Here is a 15177-nt window from a genome sequence, read left to right as displayed (position 1 = left end):
CCCGCGTCCCCTGCATCGGCAGGCGGACTCTCAACCACAAGGGCTACTTTTATAATAAATATTTACTGACCACTCCTCTTCCTCCCTCCCAAACTCCCAGGCTGGGTTAGTAATGTTTCGTATGTTAAGGCCTGGTACATACCTCTACTAATTCTCTTACCCTTTGACGTATATCATCTATGTGTCTGTCAGTCACCAATCACCCTTCCCCCGCAAGTCAAGTCCTGGTACATAATTAGTACTCAGTAAACTCAATAAATGTTTCTTGAGGAAATATAAATTAAGACTACAGTGAGATAACATTACACCTCCATCAAAATGGCTAAAATTTAAAAAATTGATATCAAGTGTTGATGAAAATATAGAAAAACTGGAAGTTTTAAACATTGCTGAAAGGAGAATAAATTGATACAACCATTTTGGAAAATTTTTTCGCAAAATCGATTGAAGCTGAACATATGCCCACCGTGTTACCCAGAGGCTGAGCTCCTGGGTACATATCCAAAAGAAATGGATGCTTATAGTGAAACAGGTTCACACCAGCTTTCTTCATAATAGCCCCAATCTGGAAACACCTAAATGTCCATCCACAGTAGAATAGACAAGTGAATTGTGGTATATTTATATCATGGGAGAGTACACAATAATTTTTTTCAATGGAAAACTGCTATGTGAAGCAATATGGATGATTCTCATAGACTAATACTGAGCAAAAGAACCCAGAGACAAAGAGGTAAATCTTGTGATTCCACTTCAGTGAAGTTCCAGAAGAGTCAAAATTAATCTCTGGTGATATAAATTGAAATAATGGTAAACTTTTACAGAAGGGAGGGGTAAGGCAGTGGAAGGGGACAGGAGAGGGACTAAGATGGTTTGGGAAATGTTCTATATTTTTATAATGGTATATTTAAAATCCACATATAGAAGGATTTTCTAAGGCAACGTCAACTGTCCTTTTTAAAAACATTTTATACCCCCAACCACATAAATATGTAAAAATTTGAGTGATATACTTAATGGTTTGTGCTTTTTTTTTTTTTACTATATGTAGGATTATATTGATAAAAATGTAAATATAAAAATAATTAAATAAAAATGAATGTTCCTTGAATGAATGAATGAATGAATAAGTTGGGTCTTCAAAGAGAAAAGAAAGAAGAAAGTATTACAGTGAATTTTAAAGCAGTACTTGGTTCTTCAGCACTTTATACTCCAATAATGCCCAAAGTGAATTGCTCATGGACTTCTTTTGCTTAAATATTAGTCCCCCAGGATTGTGTGGTTAAAAAAGGAAATCATTAACAGTAAAGCAGATGTCGGAGAGGTCTGTGGGACTGGCATTAATTCACAATGAGGGATCTATTAAGCCCTTGGGAACTGGGGAATATGCCTCATTCCCTTCAGTTTTTTATCCTTTTGTGCTTTACGAGGTGCAAGTACAAATTAATTTTTCGGACTCTTGAAGGGAGAGGAGAGGAGTTGGCACCCGTGATTACAAACAGGAACAGAAGCCACCCCTCACATGACATTGCTCAAGACACCTAAAGGCCAGAGTAGATTAGTTCTAATTGCCGAGCAGCCCGGCCACGGGATGCGCCTTTCCCCATTCTTCTTCAGGCGGGGCTCGTGGCTAAGCATTCTTCGTGCCAGCCTTGCGAAGGCCAAGAGTGACCAGCAACTCCTCAGACGACCGATGGCACATGCGTCAGAGGTGGTGTCAAAACCCGACCCGACTCTGGCTCCCACCACAGGGTAGAGGATGCAGCGTCAGGAGACGCGGTTCCCAGGCTGTCCAGTAGGTGTCGCTGTCCCGCGGCCGCCGCGCTCCTCGAGGCCCGGGCCCGGGGGCGTGTCCTTCCTACCTTGGGGCTCCGGCGCGCGCACCTCACCTGGGCTCCCGCCCCGTGCCTTCCGCGCCGCGGTGGGGTGGGGTGGGGGCCCGCTGTGCTGCGGTCCCGAGACCAGGGGGCGGGGTCGGACGGCGCGCTGGGAAAGGCGGGCCAGCTGGCGCCCAGGTGCGTTCTTCCACAAGGGCCGGGCGGCGGAGGCGGCAGCATCCGAGCAGCCGGAGGAGGAGGCAGACGAGAAGATGCCACTGTCGCTGCCACCTCAGGGCGACCACGGGCAGTCCAGTCCGTCCAGGACCCCCAAGAAGCACGCCTCCTTCCATATCTGGCGCTCCAAGAAGAAACAGCAGCCTCCGCGGTCTGACTGTGGGGTGTTCATTCCGCACCCGCCCCCGGCGTCCCTCGGCGAGGCCAGGTAAGTCCCTCGCCGTGCTCCCCCTTCCCCCCAACAGTCTCACCTCCTCCTGCCCCCTTTCTACTCCTGCTGCGCTGACCCTGGAGTCCTCTCCACCATCAGCCCGCTCGACCCCTCTCGGAGAAGGGGAAAGGCCCAGGGTCGTTTCCCCCGGCAGGAGCGTAACGGGCTCCAAGGGGGGGATGTGGTGGCCGCTGCGAGTGACCGGGTTCCTCGCGGCTTCTGGCTCAGACCAAGCTCCAGCGAGAGGAACTTGTGCCCACCCATGTGGCCTTTATTTTGACTGGCAAAGACTTTACACCAGAGTCTATACTATCAACTTGCTAACGGGAGCATGTGGGTTGTGAAGGGTTATTACCATAACGAACGATGATCGGAACTCCACCTGGGGATTCTGTAAGACTTGATAGTGGTGCCTGAATTGTGAAGAGTCCCACTCTTGCAGTTGTTATATCTCCATTGTCCTCACAGGATCCGAATGGAGGAAGAAGTGGGAGGGATGGTTACCCCCATTTTATGCGTGGAGAATCTGAGACCAAAGGGTGAATGGCTTGTCCCCATTGGAATCAGTGGCAGAACCAGGCAGAACCCAGTTATTCAAAGTGTAACTGCCATTGTGCTTTTAAATTCCTTGCCATGATTTTGTGATGATTTTATCCTTTATGCATAATTATTCAATTATACTGTCGGAGCTGATGGATTCGTTGAACAATAATCAATTGGATGTAACAGTATTTTTATGGGGTACAGGTGTGTGAAATATTTTTAATGGAGGACAGTTGGCAATATCCAGTATATCCTTCTGTATGTGTTTTTAAAACACACTTTTATGAACAATGAGAATACTATTGTGCAAGATTTGCATTGTAGAAATATTTTTCCTTTGTTTCTAAAAAAAAGTCTTAATTTGCAACATATTTTCATTCATTTAGCAAATATTTTATTAACTAAGTGCTGGGATATCAAAAACAATGAGAGTGGTCTCTGTCATCAAAGACTTTTTAGTGTCTTGAGGAGCCCAAAAAGTAAACAGTGGGTAAGTGCTATGATAGATATTAGCATAGAGGAGGGGATCTAGGGAGGCTTCCTGGAGGAGGATGACTGAAGCGCTTTAGTCAGACAGAAAAGGGGAGGAGCAACAAGTTCCAGGCAGAGGTGCATTATGAGCATCGCCAACACTTGGAAGAACATGGTACTTTCTGAGAAGTACTTCCTGAACAGGTGGTTCAGGGCAGTCTATGTGTGAGGGCATAGGGAGAGGCGTGCTAAGAGAGAAGGTATTTTATTTTTTCTCATATTTATCATTCCCGGTAGTAATTGGTTGTAATAGAACATTTTTTTTATCCACATAGACTTACTGTGCTTAACTACTAATTGAAATTTCTAACAAAATATGTGACTTAATAATGATGTATCCAACATAAAAGCATTTTTCCTATTATCTCAGTAAATATTTTAAAAACTTCCATAGTGGTGGTTCTTATTTGACCTAGTCGTATCATTTCGTATCTATCAAATGAGATAATACACAGCTGTAAACAATTTATTCAAACGCAAATACTTTTTAGATTAAAACCTAAAATAGGAGTCTTTGTTTCTCTCCTCGAGCTTCATGTATTTTAGTTCAGTCTTGAAGCATTCCATTCTTTCCTTCAGAACTATGATGAACTTTGTACTAACAAGTGTCCTGAGAACTAAACTTACTGGTCTGTCTTTGGGATGTTTTTCTAGTTATACCGTGTTTATAAATATTTTGTTTACTTCTGAGAGATTGTACCTGTTTCTAGTAAAGAGAGCAGCTAAAGCACACTTAGGTTTCTGGCCCATCTTTGGCCAATGTGGCTCTCTTGAGCCATCTGCCCTGTACGTTCATTTCTGTCCAGGATTTGGAGGTGGTGGACCTCAGCTGGAATGTGCAGCACTCACTGTGGCCTTTGTTTCTACATAACGATGGGACAGTCAGGTGGCCACACTTATCTGCTGGGCATACACGATTAATATTGTGGGCTTTTAGAGCAAATGAAAGTGAATTTATGTCCTGGATGCGTGACCTTGCACAAGTTACTTCACCTTTCTGAGTCAGTTTCTTCATGTGGAAAATGGAGAAAAGAGTAATACTAACTTTGTAAGGCTGTCATGAATATCACATGATAATTCATGTTATTAAATGTAAAACTCTTATCACACTTCTGGACACAAAGTAGAAACTCAGTAAATGTAAAGCCATCACCATGACCACCACCACCACCACCATCATCATTATTATAAATGCAAAGGTCTAATGGGAGAAATGGAAAAAACAGGGTTGGGGAGGGGGAAAATGCTTCTCTTCCTAAAAGAGCTTTTACCACTCCAATGATGGTTCAAAGTTTATTGATGTCAGATTTCTGCATTCTGCAAATATTTGTGACTTTCAGTGTAGATGTTCTAAAATTCAGTGACCATTGCTTACTTTCTTTACAAAAAGTAATTTGAATATGGCTGACTCTCTTCCTGAAATTCACCCTTAGAGGTTTTTTTCAGCTTGGTTTTGGTAAACATGTTAATATGTTATTTTCCATAGAAATAGAGCCTCGCCCTTCTGGGTCAGCCTCATCTCCTGTCTCGTCCATTCTGCTCTTGCCATCAGAGGGACCACGCTGGTGTGCGGAGAGGGCATGGCGAGCTGTGGCCAGACTTTCCTTAGCAGCCATTAGTGGCACCGTCATTTATTAGGTTTTGAATTATACTTCATTTTAAAAAAATTTTTTGTTTATGTATTTATTTTTGGCTGCGTTGGGTCTTTGTTGCTGCGCGCGGGCTTTCTCTTGTTGTGGCGAGCGGGGGCTACTCTTCGTTGTGGTGTGCGGGCTTCTCATTGCGGTGGCTTCTCTTGTTGAGGAGCACGGGCTCTAGGCACGTGGGCTCTGTAGTTGTGGCTTGTGGGCTCAGCGCGGGCTCAGTAGTTGTGGTGCATGGACTTAGTTGCTCCTCAGCATGTGGGATCTTCCCGGACCAGGGCTCGAACTTGTGTCCCCTGCATTGGCAGGTGGATTCTTAACCACTGGGCCACCAGGGAAGCCCTTGAATTATACTTCATTTTGTAAACAATTTATTCAGAGTGTGGATTCTCTATCTGGATTTAAATCCCTGTTCTACTTACTGTGACACTGAGCTGTGTCATCCTGAGCAAGTTATTATCCTTTTTGTGCTTCAGTTTTCTCATCCATAGAAGGGACATAATAAGCATTGTTATAAAAATAAGTTAATGCATGTCAAGCGCTCAGAAAAGTGACTGGCACGTTATGAGTGCTCAGTAAATGGGAGCTGTTTCTCCTTTTTCTTACTAGTATCTTGCCTATACTTTCTTTTTTTTTTAATAAATTTAGTTTATTTTATTTATCTTTGGCTGTGTTGAGTCTTGCTGTGCACGGGCTTTCTCTAGCTGCAGTAGGCAGGGGCTACTCTTCATTGCAGTGTGTGGGCTTCTCATTACGGTGGCTTCTCTTGTTGTGGAGCACAGGCTGTAGGAGCACAAGCTTCAGTAGTTGTGGCATGCAGGCCCAGTAGTTGTGGCTCGTGGGCTCTAGAGCGCAGGCTCAGTAGTTGTGGCACACGAGCTTAGTTGCTCAGTGACATGTGGGATCTTCCTGGACCAGGGCTTGAACCCGTGTCCCCTGCATTGACAGGCGGATTCTTAACCACTGTGACACCAGGGAAGCCCTATACTTTCTTTTGAGTAGTAATTTCATTGTTTATTTTCTGCTAGAAAATAGTTATTCCTTTTTATTCTCCCTAATCAAGACATCCAGTGTTATTTTGACTAGAAATGGGCTCTTCGCTAAGGTCAGTACAGTGAATTAAAAATGACCACCCTCGAACTGAACTGAACTCAAAACCTAGAAGCAAGCATTAATGCTCTCTGCAGGGAAGCCAAACGCAGGTGATGGGTGGGCTCCATAATCCTCTGAAAATCAGCAGACCTGGTTTCATTTGGAGGAAAAAATGCAGCCAGAGCCAGAGAGCAGAGCATCCTCATTTCAGGGTACATAGGTTCAAGTTTTGGGACTGTCAACAGTCCCTTAGTTTTTCTGTCCTGGCATGGACTTTTTCCTTCTATAAAGGGAAAACAACTTACTCTCTGTTTATATCACTGTAGTGTTGTGAGGATAAACTACTGTTTTATTCCATGAGAAAAAGAACAATAAAATGTTATGTGAAAGCGTTCTGGAACTGTAGAGTGTTAGTCTTCGTGACTTAATTGATTCTAGTTTTCAGTCTTTTGTGGCTGGTTTAGTGTTTAGAGCTCTAAACAGGTTTAATTATTTTCTAATATAAAGGACATAGCTAGATAAGCCTAAGTTTGTTTTACCTAATATTGCATCTAAACTGGTTAATACATACTGGGTTATTTCCCTTATTTAGCTTATGCCAAAGGCAAGAGTTTGAAATTTTAAGTTTATGTCATTTCACCACTGATAAAGCAGGAATTTAAATGTTAGCCCCTGTCACTTACTAGCGGTAAGCTCCTGGGGAAGTTTCTTTACTGCTCTAACTTCAGTTTCATGATCTGCGACCTACCTCTTAGCATTGTTTTGGAGACTTCTAAATATTTATTTACAATGACTAGCACAGTGCCTGGAAGATAACAGACGCTCAATAAATAGCTCTGAGAACGCGCTGCAGTGAAAAAGGCATAGGCTGTGGTGTTGGACGGGCTCAGTTTCAAATTTGTCTCCGCTATTTGGATAAGTTTTGCTAAGCCTCAGCTTTCTCTGTAAAATGGAGACAATAGCACTTCTCTTCTGGGGCTCTCTGACGGTTAAATACTATCTATGTAAAACACCTGGCCCAGGGCCCAACCCGAAGCAGGTGCTGGACAGATGAGCGGTGATGGGAGTGGGAGTGATTGTGGCAGTGATGTTGTAATTGTCGTTGTCTGCATAGTAATGGTGGTAGCATTCATAAATCCCTTTGTACTTTGTAAGTGGAGTCAAACAACTCCAGAAGTCCAGGAGAGGTTGGTTGTAACCAGGTCTGTCAAGACTTGAAGTACCTTTGGGTATCTGGAAGTACCTTTGTAGTTGTAAAAGTGCAGGCCTTTGTGCATTCAGTGACTTAAAAGTCTTAATACATCTGATTTAAGAAGCCAAAGATAAACTTTATACTTGAAGTTAGAGGCATTTCTCCTGAAGTGATTTTTTGGTTTTGTTTTGTTTTTTAGATTTTTTAAAAATGTGGACCATTTTTTTTAAAGTCTTTATTGAATTTGTTACAATATTGCTTTCTGTTTTTACGTTTTGGTTTTTTGGCCACAAGGCATGTGGGATTTTAGTTCCCCAGCCAGGGGTCGAACCCACACCCCCCTGCATTGGAAGGCAAAGTTTTAAACCACTGGGCCGCCAGGGAAATCCCTCTCCTGAAGTGATTTTGGAGTTTAAGTTTAGTATAGGATAATTCTTTGCCACTTATCTCTGTCATTATATTACTTTATCCACTCTATTTCTACACTTTTAGTCATAATCTTCTTAGTCCATAACCAAGTGATGTGAACACTTTTGGAGACCTTTAGTACTTCTGGGCTTAGGTTTATTTCTTTTTTCTTCTGTAGCTTTCAATTATAAATTTTATTTATAAGGATGAGACAGAGAATCACTGCTTTACTATTCATGCATGATTAGAGCCATGTAGCAAAGATATTCAATATTGAAATTTATTTTCTAACTGCTAATATTCATTCAAAATGCCCATCTTACTATGAACATTAAAAACACTTATCTGTCTTAACTTTTAGTTCACCTAAGGCGTTGGTTGTGTTTTAGGAATGTCCATGCAGATAAAAGTGATTTAGTTATTTAAAAAAATTGTGTCTGGTGAGATTATTTGAATCTTGAACTGTACGCATTTCTGTTTACCTTGAAAAATTTATCAAATGATTGTTTAATCTCCCTTTCATGTTTTAGCTACTGTATAGAAGATCTAGAGAGCCTGTTCATGAAAAGCAATGCAATCTGACCTACAGAATCATTTTTCTAGGATTAATGATACATTATTCTATGGCAGCAGATTCTGTATCTTATTGAAATGATTCTCAATCAGAATTTAAAGAGAAGTTTCTTATGTCCAACGAACACTTACTGAGCACTTATTATGTATCAGGCACTGGGAAAAAGAACAATGAAATTAGAGATGACCTCTGCTCCTAAGATACTTGTAGTCTAGTGGAGGAGGGGCATATGGATGAATAAAGTAGCATATCATGCATTAAGTGCAGAAATAGAAGATTTAATCAAATGCATTGAGGTCAGGAGAAGGATTACCTTGAAGGAGGAGAAAATTTTTTCTCTCCTGAAGAAGTTTTACTCATACTGAATAATTAATGAGAATTTTTATTCTCTCATATAGAGATCGTCAAAGGCTCTAAATCTTCAGATTATGATCATCTTAAACTATAGCCAATACTGGACAAAAAGAAAAATCATGGAAACTTTTATTTTCTCAGTGACATTTAAAACAAAGAGAATAATGTATTCAGCATTATGCATAAATAATTTTCTACTTAAAATATCTAGAGCCTTAGATTATCTCAGCTATTCTATCACATTTTGGCACCTAGGAATAAAGATTGGCCTTCAATGTGACATATTGATTTGAAAACGTTTGCTGAAATTATAGGTAAACATGATATTAATACTCTAAAATTACAGGCTGAAAATGAGTGGTTCTTAACATTTTTTAGATAGATTTACAGATCCAAAGAGGATTGTTATTTAGGGTACACAGCTAACTTGGTGTCTACTCCATCTCCGTCAGAATGATTCTGGAGTCTCCTTCAGGAAGAGTCCAGCATTGCCTGTGTTCTAAAAGCAAGATGTTCTTCCTTAAGAGCAACCTATCTTTATTTTCATACCAAATTTCCTGGCATATCCAACAGGTGTCTTTTCATATATTCACTTTAGAAAAATGAATTCTGGACTTTTACCCAAGAGAGGATTAAAATGTGAATTCAATATCTTGTCCCAAAGTGAGTTTTCAAGATAAGGTATGTATAAATATCTGACACTTGTGGGGATTTTGGCATGAAAGGCCAGTCAATTGTTTATGAGTCTCATTAGCTCACTTATTGCTCCCTTAAAACACAGCTGTGTTGGGCCAATGCAAATGCCTCATCAAAATACCTCTGTGGGTTCAGGTTTATGAGACGCCTTCATGCTAGAGAATGAGCACTTGCTTAGTGCTGTCTTTACAGCACTGTGTGTCTCCTGGATTGGCCTATTCAATGGGAGTGAAGCAGTGACAGAGAAACTTCATAACAAGGGATCATTTTGACAAAGTACCAGGAGACCCCGAGACACACAGGTGAGGCAGAGAATCCTAAGTCCGTTTGTGGTGTCCCAGTTTCTCTCATCTATAAGTTATAGATAAGACGAGGACAGGTAGAACCTGTAGCTAACACGGAAAAATGAAACACAGAATTAACAAGTGCCTTTCGTTTTTTACCTTCCCCTGTATGGAAGTTAAATGAGTGAAAATAAGTTACTGTTAAGCTTGGCAAAATATTGGTTTGTAGTTTGGTTCTCTAGTTGGATAATTTTTTATCTTGAAGTTGGGGTCAAGAGGCAAAATAACATGTGTTATGAATAAGACAAAAAAATACAGGAGGCATTTGATTTATAATAACTTTAGACCATGTCTATGAAAACATTGTTTTCCATCAAGATTTCGTTGAAAGATGCAGTTTATTTAACATACACTGTGTCTGTCAGACACTGTTCTAAGTACTTTACAACTATTAACTCACTACAGTTAATTCATAACATCCCTGAGAGGTAGGTAATATTATCAATATTTTTCCTAATTTGAGGAAGAATGAGGTACAGAGGGGCATGGTAACTTGACAGTCAGGGAGTTCATTATGGTTGGGGCTAGGGTTCTCCAGCTGGTGGTCTTGAGTCCTGCAGTTAATCACTGCAAATTGAAAGCACTGTGGTTAATGCTACCTTCTTTGTATTCCCACAGTGAGTGTATTTAGGCTGTAGATTTCACATGCAGGAATTATAATATACATAGGAAAACAAATTAATGTTTGGTACTAAACAATTTCTGTATTAATTAGTGAAGAGAAAAACTATTTAAATACACTAAAATACAATGTGTTAAATTCTTGGAAGAAAAAACAATTTTAAAGCAGAAATTCTAAAGTGTATGTTATATCCAAAAGTATCCGTGTCTAGATCCTTAGTCTGGGGCTTCTGCTCAAGCTTCGTCAGGAAACAGCATGACCTGGAAGGGGACCTGGTTGGTACACCCTTCTCCTTCCCTCACATTCTCGGCCCAGGCAGTAGAGTGCAAAGTCAGATATAAGTGGCTAGCTAGGTGGCCCTCAGAATTTACAGTTGCTGCTCAGGCTAAGTGGGGTGTCAGAATTTCTCAAGGAGTAACTCTCACTTAGGTCTCTAGAGGTCCTGCTGCTTGAATCCTTTGGTTTTACTTGCTGATTTATCATTGAGGGTTCCCTGTTAACGAATACAAGTTTCACCTTATGTTGACCTTACACTTCAAGGATTATAAACTACTGCTGGTATTTTATCCCTCATGAAGCTCGTAATGGTTCTGTGCAGTAAGCCCAGACCCTCATTTTATAGATGAGGAAACTGAAGTTCAAAGAATGCAATGCAAATGGGAAAGTGCAACTAAAAGCAGGTTTTCTGCTTTCTGCTCAGCTGTTCTTTTGGATTCTCTTGGGTTATAGACTGTACAGCTCCATTCCTGGCCTCTACCCAACTCTGGCAGGAGCCCAACTGACTCATCTAACTTCCTGATGACTATTCTCTGGGAAATCTTTGCCTAGATTCATGAACCAACAACTATGAGACTGTCTGATCCCCAGATTGAGTTATTAGTTATTCAGCTGGAATATACACTATAGTCTGGTTTCTGACATACTGAATACTTTCAGAGTTCCTGCTATAATTAGTGCTTCACCTACTACCCAAAAAACAAAAAAGAAACAAACCCAAAACCCAAACAAACAAAACACACACACACACACACACACACAAAATATCTTAATTCATGTTTTCGAAAAATGTTTAAAGTTTGCACAACCCATATTTTATAATAATAAGATGGTCTTTAAAATTATAGAGTAGGGACTTCCTGGTGGCGCAGTGGTTAAGAATCCGCCTGCCAGTGCAGGGGACATGGGTTCGAGCCCTGGTCCAGGAAGATCCCACATGCCACTGAGCAACTAAACTCGTGTTCCACAACTACTGAGCCTGCGCTCTAGAGCCCATGAGCCACAACTACTGAGCCCGTGTGCCACAACTCCTGAAGCTCATGTGCCTAGAGCCTGTGCTCCACAAGAGAAGCCACCGCAATGAGAAGCCCACGCACCGCAATGAAGAGTAGCCCCTGCTCTCCACAACTAGAGAAAGCCTGTGTGCAGCAACGAAGACCTAATGCAACCATAAAAGTATAATAAATAAAATGAAAAAAAATTACAGAGTATATGAATGTGTCCCCCTAAAATTCATAACTGAAGCGCTAAACTCCAATACCTCAGAATGTGATTTTATTTGGAGAGAGGGACTTTAAAGAGAAAAAGTTAAATAATGAGGCCATTAGGGTGGGCCCCAATCAAATCTAACTGGTGTCATAAGAAGAGGAGATTAGGATAAACAGACACCAGGGGCGTGTACGCACAGAGGAGCAACCATGTGAAGAGGCAGCAAGAGAGCAGCTGTCTGTAAGCCAAGGAGAGAGGCCTCAGGAAAATCAACCCTGCCGACACTTAGGTCTTGGATTTCTAGCCTCCAGAACTGTGAGAAAATAAATTTCTGTTGTTTTATCCAAAAAATAAATAAAATAAAATTATAGAGTCTATCCATATTGTACCCGTTCAAGAATTCCTTTTATGGGGCCTGACATAATAATGGTGCTGAGACAGGGAATATATTTTATTTATGATCTATTTAAATGTTTTCATAATACCGATGAATTTCATAAATATTCTATGAAAGCACAGCTTGATTGTTTTTGCCTCTATTAGAAAAAGTTGACAGTAGAACCAAACTGTTGACATTGATGCTGACATACAGTGTAAGTGTCTCCTTTATCATGAGTGCCATGTGCAAACCTAAGAACTGGCCCTTTTCAAGCCTGTGCAGGGGAGGCTGCCCCAGGCCTTGCCAGCCGTTCTTGGCTCTACTTGCAAAGGTTGGCTTGCTTCCTCACTGTTCCCCTCCTGAGAACTAAGTGGTTGCTATTATCTGCAAGAAATATTATCTTGCTGTTATTATATGCAAAACAAAATGTAGTTGCTCCAAGGTGGGGTTACAAAACTATTCTTTTTTTACTATTGACTTCCCAAAACAATTTTGTCTGGAATAGACTCAGTTATCGATCAGGAATCCTTCATTGGAGGCTACTTTGGGTGGAAACAAGAACATTTGTATTCCCCATATGTGTCAGTAAACATGTTTAAACAAGTTAGTCTAAAACTAGAATTTGGATTTTTTTTTCAAGATAAAAGCAAAGTATGATAAGTATGACTGAATATCCAGCATTGGCTCAGTTTTGACTTTTACCACTTTGCATATTGTGATTGTCCTAATCTCACCCTGTAAGAAGTTTCAAGTACTTTGACGTAGAAGTCATAGTAGCTAGTGCATTACTGGTGCTTAATTGTATCCTTCCTTGTTATTTCACTTTTATTTAAAGCTCTTTTTTATGCCCATAAGGGAACAATCAGTCCTAGATCTAGGTGATAACTGTTGATGCATTGAGGCTGTGTTTGCTTCATCATGTAGTTTCCCACAGAGAAACTCCTCAGGAATTTATGCATCGACTTCCTTGCTCACTACAGGACTCCTGATTGCATTCTGTGTGTGTAATCGTACTCTGGTTACAATTCCACAAATTTACAAAGCCAGCAGATGTTACACAAAGGGGAGCACCAATTTTTATCTTCATGCCACCCAGGAACTGATCAACAAAGAGCAAAAGACAGCCAGTTGGGTTTGGGCTGTTTTCTGAGGAAAATGGGTGTGGAGGTGGGGAATGGACGAGGGGAATTCTTCACAGCCCAATAATTCCCAACCTCTCCTATAAGTTAAGTAAACATAAGAAACTTAAGAATACATAGGTGGGGACTTACCTGGTGGCGCAGTGGTTGGGAGTCCGCCTACCAATGCAGGGGACATGAGTTCGATCCCTGGTCCGGGAAGATCCCACATGCCGCGGAGCAACTGAGCCCATACGGCTACTAAGCCTGCCCTCTAGAGCCCACGAGCCAAAAAGAAAAAAAAAAAAAGAATACATAGGTGAAAGGGCACGAATTGTTGATTACCTATTATGTGGCAGTTGCCTTTATATTCAGTGTATCTCATCTAATCTTCATAATAGCTCTGCTAAGTAGGTGATTTTACCCCCATTTTTACAGTTGAGAACACAGAACCTGAAAGAGGGGAAGTAGCTTACCAGGCTGATTTAGCTGGTAAATGACAGGACAGAACAGTATTTGAACCCAGGACTTTCAGACTCGAGAGCTCATAATATTTTCACCACACCATGAGAAAACTAAAGCCGATTGGATGAGCAGTTGGTAGAATGTTGAATGAGGTGTGTGTGTGTGTGTGTGTGTGTGTGTGTGTGTGTGTGTGTGAGGTACTTAAAGAACAGAAGCATCAAACAGAAATGTAGTTATCCATTTACTCTCAGAGTGATCACCCTTTCAAAGACCAGGAAAGATGCATTTCTCCTTTTTAATTATCTGCACACTACCACATCCGATTTAGAGAAGGGGAATACCCAAGAATGAAGAATTCATGTGTGCTGGGAAGTCCATGAGGCATTCTTGTTTTCCTGGGAACATTTGACTTGAGATAATACTGCTGAGAATCAGTGACTCAGTCCCTGAAGTGTTAGCTAAACTTGTTGCACCTGATTTCCAATCTACTCTCAAAGCCACCAAGTCTTTACCTGTTGCTGAGATGATTCACAGAGTATGCAAAGGAATCTAAGGTGAAAAATGTTGAGGATTTTTCACCCTGCACAAAGATTAATCATAGCCCTAGAAGAGGAAAGAAAATGCTGGTGACCAAAACTCTGAATTTATAGGAAATACTGTTGGCTTGAAAGATGTAGATCTAGAGAGTTTGATGTAAAAGGATTATGAAAACGCTTTAAATAATCTTTCTCTTTATAGAAGCTAGCAAGTTTGTCTTTAGTGCTCATTTCTCTGAAAATTGTATTTTATTTTGACTTTTATGTATTTGAGTTACTCTTAAAATTACATTTAAGAATGTTCATTAATTTCTATGAGTATTATATGCACAAAACTAACTTACAATAGGTCATAGAAGAGAGTGAATTTCTTTTTCCATTATACTAGGCTAAAACTTCTGCTCTGGTACTTAGATTTATTGTAGTTATTTTAAAGCATAAATTACTATAGTCATTAGTACTGCCTAATTTCCAGAGTACAACTGGAACTTTGCTACTTTATCTTGAGCCACACTCTCTGCTCAGTTCTGCTTATTATAGACTTTCTCCAATTTTAAAAACAATTATTGAGTGATAATGGTAATTGAAGCATCAGGTTTGCTTCTTTCATGTGACTCAAGCAACTGAGCAGATGTTATCTCTATCAAAAGCGGTCTTAATGTATGGTCTTTGGTGTCTGTGTCTGTCACACTCAGAAAGGTAAGTAAATGTGAGAGTGAAAGTGCACCGATGGGGCTTCCCTGGTGACGCAGTGGTTGAGAGTCCGCCTGCCGATGCAGGGGACCCCAGTCTGGGATGCCCCAGTCTGGGAAGATCCCACATGCCGCGGAGTGGCTAGGCCCGTGAGCCATGGCCGCTGAGCCTGCGCGTCCGGAGCCTGTGCTCCGCAACGGGAGAGGCCACAACGAGAGGCCCGCGTACCGCAAAAAA

At 41.0% G+C, this 15177-nt stretch overlaps 1 protein-coding gene across 1 annotated transcript in view; it reads left to right on the top strand.

Annotated features, from left to right (window-relative positions):
- The first annotated feature begins 2089 nt into the window (after window positions 1-2089).
- Window positions 2090-15177, top strand: part of CRYBG1 (crystallin beta-gamma domain containing 1) — a 214497-nt gene continuing 201409 nt past the window's right edge. The window contains exon 1 of the mRNA XM_007465760.1: window positions 2090-2262. Coding sequence (XP_007465822.1) covers window positions 2090-2262 — 173 coding nt within the window. The remainder of the gene's footprint in view (window positions 2263-15177) is intronic.

The sequence above is a fragment of the Lipotes vexillifer genome, unplaced genomic scaffold (genome assembly GCF_000442215.2).
Source record: "Lipotes vexillifer unplaced genomic scaffold, Lipotes_vexillifer_v1.1 scaffold732, whole genome shotgun sequence".
Classification (NCBI taxonomy): Eukaryota; Metazoa; Chordata; class Mammalia; order Artiodactyla; family Lipotidae; genus Lipotes; species Lipotes vexillifer.
The sequence above is the reverse complement of the archived record's forward strand: the minus strand, read 5'-3'. Positions and strand labels throughout refer to the sequence as shown.